At 40.8% G+C, this 17,834-nt stretch overlaps 1 protein-coding gene across 4 annotated transcripts in view; it reads right to left on the bottom strand.

The window, feature by feature from the left end:
• Positions 1 to 17,834, bottom strand: part of evlb (Enah/Vasp-like b) — an 86,699-nt gene that overhangs the window by 4,132 nt on the left and 64,733 nt on the right. For 3 of the 4 annotated variants that reach the window (XM_061901066.1, XM_061901063.1, XM_061901067.1), the window contains exons 3-12: positions 14,493 to 14,670; positions 8,405 to 8,471; positions 4,439 to 4,506; positions 4,137 to 4,375; positions 3,977 to 4,074; positions 1,743 to 1,782; positions 1,603 to 1,654; positions 1,424 to 1,481; positions 1,296 to 1,356; positions 1,169 to 1,226 (exon numbers count right to left, since the gene is read on the bottom strand). In XM_061901066.1, coding sequence (XP_061757050.1) covers positions 1,169 to 1,226; positions 1,296 to 1,356; positions 1,424 to 1,481; positions 1,603 to 1,654; positions 1,743 to 1,782; positions 3,977 to 4,074; positions 4,137 to 4,375; positions 4,439 to 4,506; positions 8,405 to 8,471; positions 14,493 to 14,670 — 919 coding nt within the window. The remainder of the gene's footprint in view (positions 1 to 1,168; positions 1,227 to 1,295; positions 1,357 to 1,423; positions 1,482 to 1,602; positions 1,655 to 1,742; positions 1,783 to 3,976; positions 4,075 to 4,136; positions 4,376 to 4,438; positions 4,507 to 8,404; positions 8,472 to 14,492; positions 14,671 to 17,834) is intronic. The other variant, XM_061901065.1, reaches the window with a different exon arrangement.

The following is a 17,834-nucleotide window of genomic DNA, read 5'->3' as shown; positions in this document are numbered from 1 at the left end:
GTTTCATTACTTTAGGAAATGTATTGGAATATAATTTATTATTGGTAGGCGTTCATGTTATATTCGTTGGTGAGTGATTTTACTACAGTGAATGACTAGAAAAAAACAAAGTAATACATGCAAAATTATAGTAAAGGCATTATGTTGCAAATAATGGTTCTAGTGCATCCTAGTGGCCACTAGTGTACATTGCAACCACAACCACAAACCTTGCGGGCCTTCAGACTTTCTAAAAATGTTAAAGGTTAGGCATACATTTTAATTTAATCCCCTAGAGTACATTGGGGACTTTTTTGTCTTGTTTTTTCAGGTACATTTTGCTCTATTTTTAGCCATAACTTTAGTTGTGTTACTCAGAATTAATATTTTTCCCACGTTTAATTCAAATTGTTTTGATAAAAATTATTTAATATATCGATGATACACTCAAAAATAATGTTAATCCAGTTAAATACCGTTATGGGGAGTTAAGAGTGTTGAACCCACTTTCTGTGGGGAGTTTGCATGTTCTCCCCGTGACTGTGGGTTCCCTCCGGGTACTCCGGCTTCCTCCCACCTCCAAAGACATGCACCTGGGGATAGGTTGATTGATAACACTAAATTGGCCCTAGTGTGTGAATGTGAGTGTGAATGTTGTCTATCTGTGTTGGTCCTGTGGTGAGGTGGCGCCTTACGCCCAAGTGCAGCTGGGACAAGCTGTGTAAGATGGATGGATGGATGTTTCTTTCTACTTTTTACTCTTAATCAACTTCAGTCCAAAATAACAATAGCAAAAATCTCATGTTTTTTCAAATGTTTTTCAACTCTTTGAATACCCATTTGATCTTGTATTGTCATTTTTTAATTTGGAAACATTTGCATAAAATGAGTTATCATCCATACAGTAAATGTTAAAGGGGTGCTGGCACAGCGTAAAGCTCAGGCCTGAATATACATTTATACAGTAATAAAAGTAAGGTTGTTGCTGTTTCTAATTTCAGGGTTTCATTACAGAAAAAACTAATAATTTGTCATGTCTAATGTTTGGAATTACTGGAAGATGGGGAAAATTTTGGAATTTGTTATAAAACACTCTAAACTCCCTGAGGACTTTTTTGTCCTGGCGGAACTTAGCTGTTATTATATTGTGTACTCTCCATACAGTTAATTCAGATAAAAATGAGCTTACCATCAATTATTTCTTCCTTCACTTTGTGCAACTCTCGGAACACTTCTTCCAAGATTTCCTAAGGGCACACAGGTCATTTTGGAATTATTCTCTAGGTCAAATCCTTTAAAAAGACACATTCTTGTACCTGTTTCATTCTATCCATGTCTAGCGAGTCTCCGTCGTAGGCACTCCCCACGGGTCGTACCCTGCAAAAAAAGCAAATAATAAATACAGTTCTTTGACATTCTGATGCACAATGTCAGGAGCTCTTACCTCGAAGCCATGGACCTGTCTGCAGAGTTGGCTCTGTCCCAGGGTTTTTTAGCACCATCTTGATGACATTGCAAAGTGTTTTGCAGGAATAAAAGAAGCATACACATGTATAATATCACTTGCAGTTTAAAAACATCTCTTTGTGGTCATGGAAAATGATGCTGTAAATGTGAGCCTACCTGTGGCGTTCTGACTCCCCCTGTTGCCGGGTGATGGACAATTTGGGTCCTCCTAAATGAAGACATCACAACTTGTTATCATTGTTATGATGGTTATTATTTTAGATATCATGAGCTTTAGGTGAGAGGCGGACACTCACATTTTGGTTGTCCTCTGGCTTTTCTGATGCTGCTTTTCTTCTGGGAGCAAGAAAAGGCGCCATGTTAGAAATGCAGAGAAAAAAACAAAAACTTTGTAATTTAAGCATCTTTTTTAAGATGCTCAAGATCATTTTTAGTTTTTTTCAAACATCAAAATATATATACAAACAATTGTGAAGTACTGTTTTATATTATATGAGTAGACATTTTTCTAAATGTGTTGTGTTATGTATTTTCCTAATACATATATTTTATTTAGTAGTTTTCATAACTATTTTATTTATCACCTCACAAAGAGACAATATTTTGCAATAACATCAAATAATTTACATTTCTTAAAACATATTTACCGGTATATATTATACACTATGTTTGTATAGGTATTTGTATGTGTATTTATTAATTTGCAAAAATATTTTATTACTAAAATACAATCACAATATTTGCTGTAAACATACCAAATAATTATGCCATTTTAGTGTCAGATATATATGTTTGCATTGGTTTTAATTGTTTTTTTAATTATTTTGATTTGATTTACTACACAAAGGAAGTATACGTATACTATGTTTTGTATTTTTACTTATTTGCTTAATTTACTGAATACAAATAAAATGTATAATACAAATATATAAATGTACAACACTCTTTTACAATCAAGCATGTTTTATTTAAGTTTTCCAACCTACAAAGCAAAGTCGGGCAACTCTGTCACACTTTCAAGCACTTTTCAAGCCTTAAAGGGGAACATTATCACAATTTCAAAAGGGCTAAAACCAATAAAAATCAGTTCTCAGTGGCTTGTTGTATTTTTTTTATTTTTTTTCAAAATTTTAGCGGTCCCGGTATATCCCTAAATAAAGCTTTAAAGTGCCTTATTTTCGTTATCTTCGAAACCACTATCCATTTCCCTGTGACGTCATACAGGGCTGCCAATACAAACAACATGGCGGTTACCACAGCAAGATATAGCGACATTTGCTCGGATTCTTCGGACGCTTGCATAGGTTTGGTGATAATGTTCCCCTTTAAAGGGGAACATTATCACAATTTCAGAAGTGTTAAAACCAATACAAATCAGTTCCTAGTGATTTTTTTATTTTTCAAAGTTTTTTTCAAAATTTTACCCATCATGGAATATCCCGAAAAAAGGCTTTAAAGTGCCTGATTTTCGCTATTTTTAAATCCATCGTCCATTTTCCTGTGACGTCATTTAGTGATGACAACATGGCGGATAGCACAGCAAGATATAGCGACATTAGCTCGGATTCAGACTCGGATTTCAGCGGCTTAAGCGATTCAACAGATTACGCATGTATTGAAACGGATGGTCGGAGTATGGAGGCAGATAGCAAAAACAAAATTGAAGAAGAAACTGAAGCTATTGAGCGAATAGGTATTTAAGCTATTCGGCGATCGCCTTCTAACATACGATTGACTGTTGAAGGGTATCCATACATCTCTGTGCCATGTCTGTCGTAGCATCGCCGGTAAAATGTGCAGGAGCAACTTAAATTTGTCGATTGGTAAGTGTTTGTTTGGCATTAAATGTGGGTGTAGGGAAAGGCTGGATGCAAATACAGCTAGCCTAAACAGCATGTTAGCATCGATTAGCTGGCAGTCATGCCGCGAACAAATATGTGTTATTAGCACATAAGTCAATAACATCAACAAAACTCACCTTTGTGATTTTGTTGACTTAATCGTTGGAAATGCATCTGCTTTGATTGTCGCAGTATATCCATAGATCTCTGTGCCATGTCTGTCGTAGCATCGCCGGTAAAATGTGCAGACCAAACGATTAGCATGCCGTGCTAATCGATGCACACTCCACGTAAATCAACTTGAATCCGTCCCTGATCGTGTTGTTACACCCTCCGACAACACACCGATGAGGCATGATGTCTCCAAGGTACGGAAAACAGTCGAAAAAACGGAATATAACAGAGCTGATTTGACTCGATGTTTGTAATGTGTTTGAGAAAATGGCGGATTGACTACCTAGGTGACGTCACAACGTGACGTCATCGCTCTGAGAGCGAACTATAGAAAGGCGTTTAATTTGCCAAAATTCACCCATTTAGAGTTCGGAAATCGGTTAAAAAAATACATGGTCTTTTTTCTGCGACATCAAGGTATATATTGACGCTTAAATAGGTCTGGTGATAATGTTCCCCCTTAAACAAGCAAATTCAAGACTTTTGCCCAATTTAATATCATTAAATTGTCTGACCTTCGCGCCAAAAGAGCATTCATCTCCTCCATCAGTCCTCCGCTGCCGCCGCTCGTCCGATTGACTTCATTTTTGGCGCTGGGCGTGCTATCCTCAGGCTAAAGCAGAGTTCAGTTTGAGATGGTTCCACTTAAAATCATTGCAAAACTCAACAACTCACTCTTTGAACGCGGCGCAGCTTGGCGCCCGCGATCATGGCGGCGAGACCTGTCTGGGCCGTGGGCTCCTCTCCGTGGATGGGCAGTGGAGGAGGGAGGGGAGGCGGAGGGGCCCCGGCGGAGGGCGGCGGAGGCCCCGGTGGCGGCGGCGGCGGAGGAGGAGCAGCGCCCATGTTGGCAGGGGGAGGTACGACAGGCGGCGCCACAGATAGCACTGCGGGGTGGCCTTGGAAAGGAGAACCTGAAAGAAGAGCATCAAGGTGGCTTCAATGAATGAATAACGTCGGGAGTGTGATATCACTACCTGAGTTGGAGGACTGTCGCTCTCGCTCCATGTGGGCTTGCATCTGCTGCTGCTGCTCCATCATCTGCCTGCAGGAACACAAAGTACACACACTCCTCTTTAGCCTCTCACTCAACAGGCACAAGTATTGGGACACATTCTACCTTCAAGAAGTGAATACAAAAGTGAATAAAAGGTAGAGGAGCTCTCTTTCATCTTTCTGCAGGAAATACTGAGATTTTTTATTCTAGTTTAGGGGTCTGCAACCCGCAGTTCTTAAGCACCATGTGGGTCTTCTGCTTCCTGGTTGCGGCTACCTAATTTTTTTTAAAAGCCCGGCGTGGGGAAAGTTTGCATTTTTTAAAAGTGTTCCATAATTTGCGACTGCCATTGAGGCAGTGAATGCGCACAGGCTGAGTCCTGAGGCGCAAGGAAGGCAAGTAAAAAATGACAGAAAGCCTGTGCCTTCACTTTAGCTTCTCGAGTGTGAAACCTCCTGGGTGAGCCAACCATGAATTCTTGCCAAAAAATAAAGGAGAGAATGAAAAGGAGATGTACGGCTTGCTTTCCTGTGAAATGAAAAAGATAACAACTTTTAAAAGTTTATAAGCTGTTAAATTTTGCGGCTCTATACTATTTTTCTTTAGTGGACAGGACAGCAACATATCTCTTCTGATAGTTAAGGTTGCAGACTCTTGTTCAAGTTGACTGAATCTGCATTTTCATGACCCAATGTATTAGTAGTGGTACACTATGTCAAAATCTGTAATGAGCCACAGTTGTTTATGCCACTGTTCAATTAGAGACCTCGAAAGTTATTCCTTTTTGTAGACCACCTACCCAGCAGTGTAAGGAGGCTCTGTAGTTGAAGTAACAAACATACAGTTCTGTGCTGACAAACATGATAATTTTATTTTGAGACTTTTTATTCAACAAATTGAAACTGAAATTTGAAAATGTCTTGGGACAGTAAAAAAAATAGAACTAAATGTCTTCAGGAATGTAGTATGCATAATTTAAGTGGTCGCTCTGTTATATAAAATGTCACCGAATGAGTCATTGGGCGAATAATGTCGATGTAAACAAAAGTCAAGTTATGGCTGACTGCACAGACACGAACACAGTAAATGCGTTCATATACACACAAGCATCCTCCCTACACACGCACACGCACACGCACACGCACTACAGTCTAATAATCCCGGCCACTGCTCGTCTTTGGGTTCACTCAGAGTTCACCCACTGCTTTTTTTGATAATATTTGCTACAACGCATGGTTTCAATTTGCTAAAAAGACAACAATTGCACTAAATAGAACAACAACAAACAAATTTTGTTAAAAAAGTCTATATTTTGTTTTGTCTTGTTAGAGAAATTCAAGTCAATCAAAAATGTGAAACAAAGAATAAAACATCAGGATCAGCAACCCCACACAACTGAGCTTTAATGACATATCCACTTTACATTGTTATTTGGGTGCGCGAGGAGATTTGTGTTTTTTTAAGTCAACATTTGCTTTTTCTTTAATCCAACATGAAACCAATGAGATGTCTGCTAAAGCTCAAAGGTGGACTCATTTGGAAAAGGGTTGCATCACATCATTCAGAGCATGGAGCTTTTTTTGTTGCTACCCCAATGAGTAGAAAAACTACAAACTGAGAGTGACTATCAGTGTTCTTATTTTTATGCTAGTCTCTTGAAGAAGACAAATACAGCAGTACCTTGGTTTTTGTTAGTATTCCCTTCCAAAAAGTCAGATGAAAAACAAATCACACAAAAAACAAAGCTACCTTTTTCCAGAACATTTTTTTCGTTGAAAAAAAAAAAAATGTAATTTAAACATTTGATTAAGGATAATTATATTTTACATGCATAAAACGAAAAACATAAATGATGCATGACAATCACTTTTACTTTTAAAGAAAACTCTTTTTGCTGAAGGCGGTGATGAGAGGAGCAACACGGACACCATCTAGGTACTTTGCTACCATTTCTTTCTTGAATTCAAAAGCCACTCTTATGATGGTTATTATATTAAATGTCATTACTATTAAGTGACTGGTGCACACTATCATCTAGTTTACTATAGTGCTGGTCATCACAACTTTCTTTGGCCCCATGATGGATTATTTTGTAGTCGTACTCATTAAGAAAAATACAGAGACTAAGTCACCAAAGCTTGGGATTCTTTGTTTGGGCACTCCATTCCGTGAAATAACAGACTAGTTTGTTACCTGCAATTATTGGCCGTACAATGATTTGAGTGAAAATGTTCAAAAATGTTCCGTAAAAACTGGTGTGTACGAAAATTAAGGTACCCATGTACAGTCATCCCTCTTTCATTGCTCTTAAAATGGCTGTATGCAACTTCCTCACAGTTAAATTTTTCAAGGCAAAAAATATAACAAGAAACCCTATTTTACCATTAGTAGTTTAGCAGAACACATTTGTTTGACAAGTGTTTATATTTGTCACAATTCCATAGATTATCTAAAAATACATTTTTACAGACCCGAATGAAGTGATTGGTGATTATGGCTGTCACACATCCACTCTCGTCAACACGTACGCATAGGGAGAGCGTGCACACATACAAAAGAAGTCCAAGAGAAGCAACAAACAATTTGCAGTCATGTTGTTGTTATGATGGAAAATACATTCAATGATAGCTAATGCTAGCTATTCAAATGGCTAGTATAGCTAACGACACCTTAAACTAATGCGCGTGAATGTGCTACGTACGTACATAATTACGTCATTACATAGGAAATGCCTTAAGAGGGCGGGATATACTGTGTAAAATATATTGGAAAGTTGGTGCCCTCTAGTCATCTGTGTACATGTTGCAAACATCCATCCTTTTTCTACCGCTTATTCCCTTCGGGGTCGCTGGGCCCCTTTAATTGGTTTCAGACCCAACTGTAATAAGTGAACTTCTGCAACGTGGGAACTATTTTTTACAAATCTAATAGTTCCATAGTGCTTAAGAAAACCCTGTTTATGACCTTCTTCTAAATTAGTTAATTTAAACTTAATTACAAGTTACAGGGACAGTACATTATTATACACATTTGTGTCAGTATGACATAGCTAGCCAAATGACAATTTTCACCCATAGTCACGGTAAATTATGTTTTGCAACATGTTTATACAGCTGTAGACATGAAAGAACACACACACAGTCACCTTTACACAGTCACATAAATAAACATACTGTAAAGTAATATGGACTCTGTCTCACACACACACACACACACACACACACACACACACACACACACACACACAAACAGTTTTTAAAGATAACCACCAAACAGTGAAAATACTGCATCCAACTTCTTAAATGACAATAATCTGCTGTGCCATATGTTAGCATAAAATTGTTATTTAAAGTTCATTTAGCCATTTTTATGCATAAAAAATTCTTAATTAAAGATAATAAAAAAAAAACTTAAATATACATATGATTGGCTGTATTTAGATGCGAAACAGCAAGAATAACTATATTTTAAAAAATTGTGATAGAGTGGGGGCTTCAGGGTGACAGAGGAGTTAGTGCGTCTGCCTCACAATACGAAGGTCCCAAGTAGTCAGGGGGGCTCGGGATCTTTCTGTATGGAGTTTGCATGTCCTCCCCGTGAATGCATGGATTCCCTCCGGGTACTCCGGCTTCCTCCCACTTCCAAAGACACGCACCTGGGGATAGGTTGATTTGCAACACTAAATTGGCCCTAGTGTGTGAATGTGAGTGTGAATGTTGTCTATCTGTGTTGGACCTGCGATGAGGTGGCGACTTGTCCAGGGTGTACACCGCCTTCCGCCCGATTGTAGCTGAGATAGGCACCAGCGCCCCCCGCAACCCCAAACCCCAAAGGGAAATAAGCGGTAGAAAACGGATGGATGGATGGGTGATAGAATGAAGTCGCAAAATAAGAAGCACGAGGTTGCTAGGCATGACTGTTAAACAATTTGTTGTTATGACGTTACCTTGCTCTCTGGGCTTCCATCTCTTCCGAGGTCAGTCCATTTTGGACTTGACGCTGCACAGCTGGACCTGCAAAGGAGGAAACAGATGAGGTGAAATTGAGCCTAAAAATCACTAATAAGGACTGAAAATAAACAAAAACACTGACAGTGACTTTAAGTCAATCCGACATATGTAATCAAACTTTGAGGTTGAATAATAATGCTGCACTGTGGTGCATTTTAAGAAAAATAATAGCCACAACAAAACAGTAGGGGTGCATGTTTCGACACCTTTTCTCTTTTTTGTGAGTAGCTGTTCAGAAGTGGAAGAGTTGTCTAGCCAAACAAATACATAGCATCATAACATCAGTCGCACACTAGCTGTCTACTCCTGGAACATGCATGCTACAACCAGGAAATGCATTAAAAAGTCAACATCATGCATATATTGACAGACGAGGTAGTAAGGTAGTCCACCTACATGACATGCTGAAGAAGAGGAAGCGGCTGTAGCAGACACAGAGGCAATGACAGAACCATTCCCTGTTAACTACCATAGCTCGCCTCCACCTGCCCTCAATCCTCTTCCATCGCTTCACCTGACCCCTTCCCCCTACATCGGGCTAAATATGGGATCATCTGTCAGGGCGCTGTAACGCAAACCTTCAGGCAGCAGAAGTCCAGCGAGCACTGGGATCATGTTTCAAAAAGGTTGTGTTCTTTTAAACAGTCAGTGGTGACTCTGCATGAGATGCAGTAGGGAAGTGAGCCACCAGATGGCGTACCTAGAGGTCGTAAATTTCGGAATGGATCAAAGTTATCCGTGAAAATATATGACCCTAACAATGCACGAAATGTCCTATGCTCGCTCACATTTTGAGCCAGCATCAGAGGATTACATCTACTGGCCTGGGGGGGAATCCTTCGAAAAGGGTTAATACAAGGAGACAAAAAACCTGAAAAGAGAAGACAATAAACAACATGGGTTTATGTGAATGGACAAACCAATGTTAACATGTAACTGTGTGCATGTGTTTATGTGAATGGAGAGACAAAGGGTTGCATTATATGTCAATATGAATGGCCATACAAACATCCACAGTATGTGTCTATGTGAAGGGAAAAACACTAATAATGTATAAATGTGCATGTGCCCTTCTCGGTCACATTCTTGGCTACAGAAGCTGGCTCTTGGGACGTGGAACGTCACCTCATTGGGGGTAAGAAGTCTAAGCTGCTGCGCGAAGTGAAGAAATTCCAGTTGCATTTAGTCAGACTGACTTTGACGCACAGCAAAGGCTCTGGAACCAGTCCATTCCAGAGGGGCTGAACCCTCTTCCACTCTGGCGTTGCAAGTTTAAAGCCTATATGTTGGAGTTCAACCCAGTAGACGAGATGGGAGCTTTCCTCTGCCTTCAGGTGGGGGGACGGGTCCTGACTGTTGTTTGTGCTTACGCAGCAAACAGCAGTTCAGAGTACCCACACTTTTTGGATTTGCTAGAGGGAGTACCGGAAAGTGCTCCCCCAGGTGATTCCCTTGTTCTGCTGGGGGACTTCAACGCTCCCATTGGCCATGACAGTAAAACCTGGAGAGCTGGATTGAAATAATTGGTCATCCGGACGTAAACCCTTATTGAACTTCTGTGCTCGTCACAGATTGTTCATGTTCAACCATAATGGTGTCCATATGCGCACTTGGCACCAGGACACCCTAGGCCGCAGTTCGATGATTGACTTTGTGGTTGTGTCATCGGATTTGCGGTTTCATGTTTTGGACACTTGGGTGAAAAGTTTCAATTCCCACCTGTGGAAGAACTTCAAACATGTCACGGGTGAGGCGCTGGACATTGAGTCCAAGTGGACCACGTTCCGGGCCTCTTCTGTCAAAGCAGCCGATCCGAGATGTGCCGCAAGGTCATTGGTCCCTGTTGTGGCGGTAATCCCAGAACCCACTGGTGGATACCAGATGCGAGGGATGCCGTAAAGCTGAAAAAGGAGTCCCATCGGGTCCTTTTGGGCTGTGAGACTCCAGAAGCAGCGGACAGGTACCGTCAACCTACGCGGCTTGCAGCTTTGGCGGGCACAGAACAGAACAACAACTCGGACAAGGGAGGAGTTGAGGAAAGCCATGGAAAATGACAAGCAATTCTGGACCACCATTCGCCGCCTCAGGAGGGGGAAGCAGTGCACTGTCAACAACGTGTATGGTGGAGACGATGTGCTGCTGACCTTGACTCGGGATGTTGTAAATCGGGGGAGGGAATAATTTGAAAACCTCCGCAATCCCACCTACATGTCTTCTTACGAAGAAGCAGTGCCTGGGGGGATCTGTGGTGGGCTCTCCCATTTCTTGAGCTGATTACAGAGGAAGTTAAAAAGTTCCTCGGTGGCCGAGCCCCTGGGGTGAATGAGATCCACCCGGAGTTCCTAAAGAGTCTGGATGTTGTGGGCTCATTTTGGTTGACGAGACTCTGCAGCATTGCGTGGACAACGGTGGCGGTATCTCTGGATTGGCAGACCGGGGTGGTGGTTCCTGTCTTTAAGAATGGTAACTGGAGGGTGTGCTCTAACTATCATAGGATCACACTGCTTAGCCTTTCTGGAAAGGTCTATCAAGAGGTACTGTAGAGGAGGCTATGCTGAATAGTCGAACCCTGGATTCAGGAGGAGCAGTGTGCTTTTCTTGCTGGTCGTGGAACTGTGGACCAGCTCTACACTCTCAGCAGAATCCTTGAGGATGCATGAAAGTTTGCCCAACTAGTCTATATGTGCTTTGTGGACTTGGAGAAGGCATTTGACCGTGTCCCTCGTGAAGTCCTGCGTGGAGTGCTCAGTGAGTATCGGGCACTGGACTGCCTAATTGTGGCGGTCCTCTCCCTGTATGATTGGTGTCCAAGCTTAGTCCGCATAGCAAGCAGTAAGTCGGACCCGTTTCCGGTGAGGTTTGGACTCCGCCAAGGCTGCCCATTGTCACTGATTCTGTTCATAACATTTATGGACCGAATCTCTCGCCGCAGTTAGGACGTTGACGGGATCTGTTTTGGTGGCTGCAGGATAAGGTCTCTGCTTTTTGCAAACAATGTGGTTCTGCTGGCTTCATCTAGCCAGGATCTTCAACTCTCACTGGATCGGTTCACAGCCGAATGTTAAGCGACTATACAGTAGTGGTTCTTGAACTTCATAAAATTCCAAACTAGTATTTTTAATATTTTGGCCACTGTAACATTAAAGACAATTAGAACAGTAACACTGTGTTTAAATATAGGAAAATAAAACACTATACGTAAACCAAGTGATTTTTTTTGGCATACGACTAGATGGAGCATTGTGTGGACAAAGGTTGAGAATCGCTGCTGTACAGTATTCCACTATACTGTACCTTGGTTTTAAATGACATCAAATCCATCTTACAGTATTCATTAAATTTACGTGATGATCAAGCTGGCCCTGTTCTCAATGGGTACTCGGCGCCATTTAGCCTTTCTCGTCCACACGGCTGTAGATGCAAAGTTAAATCATGAAATGCTACCTTACCCAAGAAAAAGCGATGCATATTAATCCGGTAGAGTCTTGATACCAATTTCCTTGACCCAGCCACACACAAATATAGACCTCCATGCTTTTCCAAGTTTCCATCTGTTTGGTTGTGGCATCTGGAGCACAAGATAGTTCGACATATCTGGGAACGCAACCGACGGATAATCCTTGATATCACATGACACATTTTTTCATTAAGTATAGGAATACACTCATCATGTAGTACTGTTTGAACTTTTAACCACTAGAGGGATTAGTATCTGTTTAGGTCAGACATGGTCTTTATCAATAAGAATGGAGAAACTGGTGTTTACATGTTGGAATGTGAATGGACATACTATTAATCCATCCATCCATCCATCCATTTTCTACCGCTTATTCCCTTTGGGATTGCGGGGGGCGCTGGTGCCTATCTCAGCTACAATCGGGCGGAAGGCGGGTACATCCTGGACAATGGACATACTAATTTTAACATTATGTTGGAATGTGAATGGACACCCTAATTTTAAAAAAATGTGTGAATGGACATACTAATGTTAACATTAAGTGTGAATGTGATTGGACACAATAATGTTAGTACATTTGTGTGAATGGACATACAAATATTAACATTACGTACAAACGTGAATGGACATACTAATGTTAACATTGCGTATTAACGTGAATGGACATACTAATGTTAACATCCCGTTAGATTGGGAATGGATACACTAATGTTAATAATAAGTGTACATGTGAATGGACGCACTAATGCAGGGGTGGCCAACCAGTCAGAGAACAATAGGCACAATTTTTACTGTTACCTCAAAGAGCCACATCATACACATGGGTACAAGGACATCACCCCGCCCCTTCCTCAAACACACACACCCACGCACGCACGCACGCACGCACGCACGCACGCACGCACACACACACACACACACACACACACACACACACACACACACACACACACACACACACACACAAAGACATTTTGCTTAGCCAGATTTATTTTAAATGTCACAAACCAATATGATACTGACATAAATTGACTCCCTCAGTAAGACCACAGGCCAGTCAATTTCAACAATGAATATTGTGTGCACTGTCTCACACAGACACACTCCCAGTTCTGCCACGTCCAAGACGCTGAAGATTTGAAGCTTTGAAATGTGCGAATGACGCCTGACATACAAGGCAAATGGACTCCCTTTTCTGTAAGCAAAAATTTCACTTAAATAAATATTGAATATCTTAAAGTGATTTTTATTTTGAAGTCGGAAAAACGATTAAAGTCGGGTTGTATTTTCGTTTGTTGCTATCACATGATCACCACATTCTCGCTTGTCCGTCCGTGTAAATGGCCGTATATTGCCCATGCAATCTAAAACTGAAATATTACCACAACAGGACTTTGAAGCACTTCTGATTGGCGAGTGGCGAGTAGTGTGACTAGGCATTCTACTGTTAACGTTTGTGTGAATGTGAAATGACACACTAATGTTAACATATTTGTGTGTGAATGGACATACAAATGTTAAGTGTGGAAGGGTACGTTTGTACATGAATGAAAAGTTCATATGTTGTTTATATTAATTGAATGTGTGTGTTTGTGTGTTTTGTGTGTGTGTGAAAGGACAAAAAATTATGTTTGTTTGTCAAACTGAATGTAGAGATGGTTTTGTTGCATGTCAATACCAACAGACAGACAGATGCTCACAGTGTGTGTAGTGTGACTATAGACATTATATTGTTAACATATTGTGTCAATGTGAAATGACACACTAATGTTAACATATTTGTGTGTGAATGGACATACAAAAGTTAAGTGTGGAAGGGTATGTTTGTATATGAATGAATGGACCAATGTTTACATTAAGTGGGTGTATGTGTTTGTGTTTGTGTGTGTGTGCGAAAGGACAAAATTATGTTTATGTGTCAAACTGAATGTCGAGATGGATGTTTTGTTGCATGTCAGTACCAACAGACAGACAGATACTCACAGTGTGTGTATGTGGATTGACGTTGATATTATATTGTACTGTATGTCTGTATGAAAGGACACACAGGTTTTTGCATTATGTGTGTACATATGTTAATTGAGATAAATACCACATTATGTGTATGTGACTGAACAGAGAGATATTTATACTTTGTGCCTTTGTGACTAGAGAAACATACATTTGTGTCTTGGCCTTTATGGAAACAGGTGGAGTTTTTTTGATTGATTGATTGATACTTTTATTAGTAGATTGCACAGTTCAGTACATATTCCGTACAATTGACCACTAAATGGTAACACCCGAATAAGTTTTTCAACTTGTTTAAGTCGGGGTCCACGTTAATCAATTCAGCACATTGAAAGTGTAGATTGAGATCCTCAACTATGTTTGTGTCCCTCTTGTGTTATTGGGTCGGATAAAAATCTGCACTATTTATGCGCTACATCCAAGATAGATCTTCTCAGTGACTCCTTCTAATTACGAGGCTGGAGGGAGAGGACAGCAGGGGGAGACAAACTGCTGCTCTTATAATGCAATAACAAGCACAAACATGGCCCCAAGACAAAATGGTTACAAGGACCCACCTCCATCCTGAGCGCTGAGCACGTTGAGGGCAAAGAGCATGGCATTGGAAAAGGTGGTAGCCTCCTCCTTGCTGGCAAAGTTGAGGCCGTAGACCTGCCGGGCGTCCCGCCATTGGTGGAATGTGGGCGTGGCCTGGTTGTATTTGAGGCCCTTTACGATGGAGTAGTTGATGACCACCTGGAACGGAGGACAGCACATCTGAGCATATGAATTACTGTGTGTCTGTTTGTGAATGGACAGACATACACATCGTGTGTGCCGTGTATAAAGCCAGTCAAATTTTAGACACGCTCTCACATTCTGTGTGAAAGCTTTTCACTGGCACTTTATGTAAATGGACAGGCAGATGTATTTGTCTACATCATGTGTTAGTGTGAATGAACGTACAAGTGTGCATAAAAAGGTTAACATTATGTGACTATAAGTGATGCTGCATGAAGTGACCAATGTATGCATGTTTTAATGTGAATGGACATACACATGTTAACAGTATGTTGTAAATGCGATTGGAGATTGAAATGTTTACATTGTGATGGAATTATCATTGTAGCAAAATTATTTGCAAACGTGTATCTCAATTAGGGTTGGTCGATATATCGATATACGCGATATATCGCGGGTTTGTCTCTGTGGGATATAGAAAATCACTATATCGTGATATTCGAGTATACGTTCTCACGCAGTTGCTTTTAGCTGCGGCCATTACACTACAGGATCTTCTCGCTCTTTCCTGTCTCTCCTTTTCACAAACAGCAAGCGCACCTTCTTCCATACGTCACATACAATGTCATCCGCCCTCGCGGAGCAGAGAGGTAGCAGCATGGGTAACGTTAGCTGTACGTAAGCGATGATAATATGGACCTTCGATCCCTCAGGCGGAGCCGTGCAAGTGGTAATACGAGAGAAAGAAGGTGCGAATGAAGGAAGAATTAATTCCCAAGAAAAACAGCAAGGGGTCCATCCCTGCATGACAGTTTAAAATGAGCATATATTAATGCAGTATGAAGAAGAATGTTTTAATGTGATTATATGTATCAAGTGTTAATTCAAGGCTAAAGCAAAATATCGAGATATATATCGTGTATCGCGGTATGGCGTAAAAATATCAAGATATTAAAAAAGGCCATATTGCCCAGCCCTAATCTCAATCTGTGCAAGTGTAATCAAATTCACATGTGTGTACTGTGTGTGCCTGTATATCAATCTGTGTGTGTGTAATCAGATCCACATGTTTGTGTTTTAAGAGGTCTGTATGTAGTATTATTTGTCTGTGTGTAAAAAAATATATGTCTTTCTGTATTTTGATTGGCATGGGTGTAAAAAAAACTGAACGCGTGTGGGTGTATTTTGATATATGTGAAGCAGGAACCACTGTTGGCATTAACACACTTGTGTCTTTTTATGCTTTGAAATCAGAAAAGACGCACATTTTTGAAAGCATTTTTACAGACACAGGATTCTCTGCGTTTTTATTGGTCTTCTTCAAAGTACTGAACTTTCCCGTACAATTTTTTAAACATTTTGATTCACTGAAAGGTTTATCAATCACAAATACTGCCTCAGTTTGCACTCGGCCAACTTAACGACGAGGTGCTGTCAAAAGAAAGGCTTCATGGTAAACACTAAGGTGAGTGTAAAGTCAAATTTGGATCGACATCGTTTGAGGATGGAGACAGGCTACCTGTTAGCTTCAAGCTAACCAGAACCCAACCGGACTCCTCCGCCCCAAAAAACATGCTTTGCAGGTCAACAAAGGGGGCAAATATGCGAGGAGTGTTCAAAAGGAGTTTCTTGGAAAAGTGGCTGACAAGTTAGCAAGTGCCGCTCGCATCGCTGACGGTGACGTCATCACCGTCATTGTTTACTGAAGCAGAGATGCCAGGCTCTGCTTTTTATCGATAGACTTATCAGATTTCATTTTTTATTATCTATTGCAGGGGTGTCAAAAGTGCGGCCCGGAGGCCGTTTGCAGCCCACAGCTAATATTCTAAAGGCTCATGGCACATTCTAAAAATACTATTAAAATAAACAAAAACATAACAAAAGTGGAATAAATAAGCTTACAAGTGAAATGTAACTTAGAAAAAGTTGCTATGTTGACTAATAAAGCAAAGCTGTTTTTTTTCTTTAAAGGCCTACTGAAACCCACTACTACCGACCACGCAGTCTGATAGTTTATACATCAATGATGAAATATTAACATTGCAACACATGCCAATACGGCCGGGTTAGTTTACTAAATTGCAATTTTAAATTTCGCGCATTAGTATCCTGCTGAAACGTCGTTGTATGATGACGCGTGCGCGTGACGTCACGCATTGTAGAGGGCATTTTGTTCGAGCACTGTTCCCAGCTATAAGTCGTCTGTTTTCATCGCATAATTCCACAGTATTACGGACATCTGTGTTGCTGAATCTTTTGCAATTTGTTCAATGAACAATGGAGACATCAAAGAAGAAAGCTGTAGGTGGGAAGCGGTGTATTGCGGCCGCCTTTAGCAACACAAACACAGCCGGTGTTTTATTGTTTACAGTCCCGAAAGATGACGGTGAAGCTTTACTATGGAACAAAGCGGTCAAGCGAAAACGGTTGGATTGGACCACACATACAAAGTACAGTGTTTTATGCAGCGATCATTTCGAAAGATCATGTTTCGAAGAGGGTCGCTTGCGAAGGGCAGAGATGGGCATCGCCACCACCCGTCGACTGGCGCTAAAGAAAAGTGCGGGGCCGACCTTCTGGTTGTACAGGTACGACCATATAATCTCACTAAAACACTAGTAACACAATGAGCAGATAAGGGATTTTCCAGAATTATCCTAGTAAATTTGTCTAATAACATCTGAATCGCTCCCACCCACTGCCCTTTAGTGTATTTTCTAGTCCTTCACTCTTACTTTCCTCATCCACAAATCTTTCATCCTCGCTCAAATTAATGGGGAAATCGTCGCTTTCTCTGTCCGAATCGCTCTCGCTGCTGGTGGCCATGATTGTAAACAATGTTCAGATGTGAGGAGCTCCACAACCCGTGACGTCACGCGCACATCGTCTGCTACTTCCGATACAGGCAAGGCTTTTTTTTATTAGGGACCAAAAGTTGCGAACTTTATCGTCGATGTTCTCTACAAAATCCTTTCAGCGAAATGATCAAGTATGACACATAGAATGGACCTGCTATCCCCGTTTAAATAAGAAAATCTCATTTCAGTAGGCCTTTAAAACTGTCATTGCTCAAAACATAATATTGAATCAAAATCTATGTTTTTATGAATTATTGACCTATCCAAGGCTCCGGTTACTTCACATCAAATATTCCACTTTGAAAAAAAAATTGTGGAAGA

The sequence above is a fragment of the Nerophis ophidion genome, linkage group LG05, assembly GCF_033978795.1.
Source record: "Nerophis ophidion isolate RoL-2023_Sa linkage group LG05, RoL_Noph_v1.0, whole genome shotgun sequence".
Classification (NCBI taxonomy): Eukaryota; Metazoa; Chordata; class Actinopteri; order Syngnathiformes; family Syngnathidae; genus Nerophis; species Nerophis ophidion.
The sequence above is the reverse complement of the archived record's forward strand: the minus strand, read 5'-3'. Positions and strand labels throughout refer to the sequence as shown.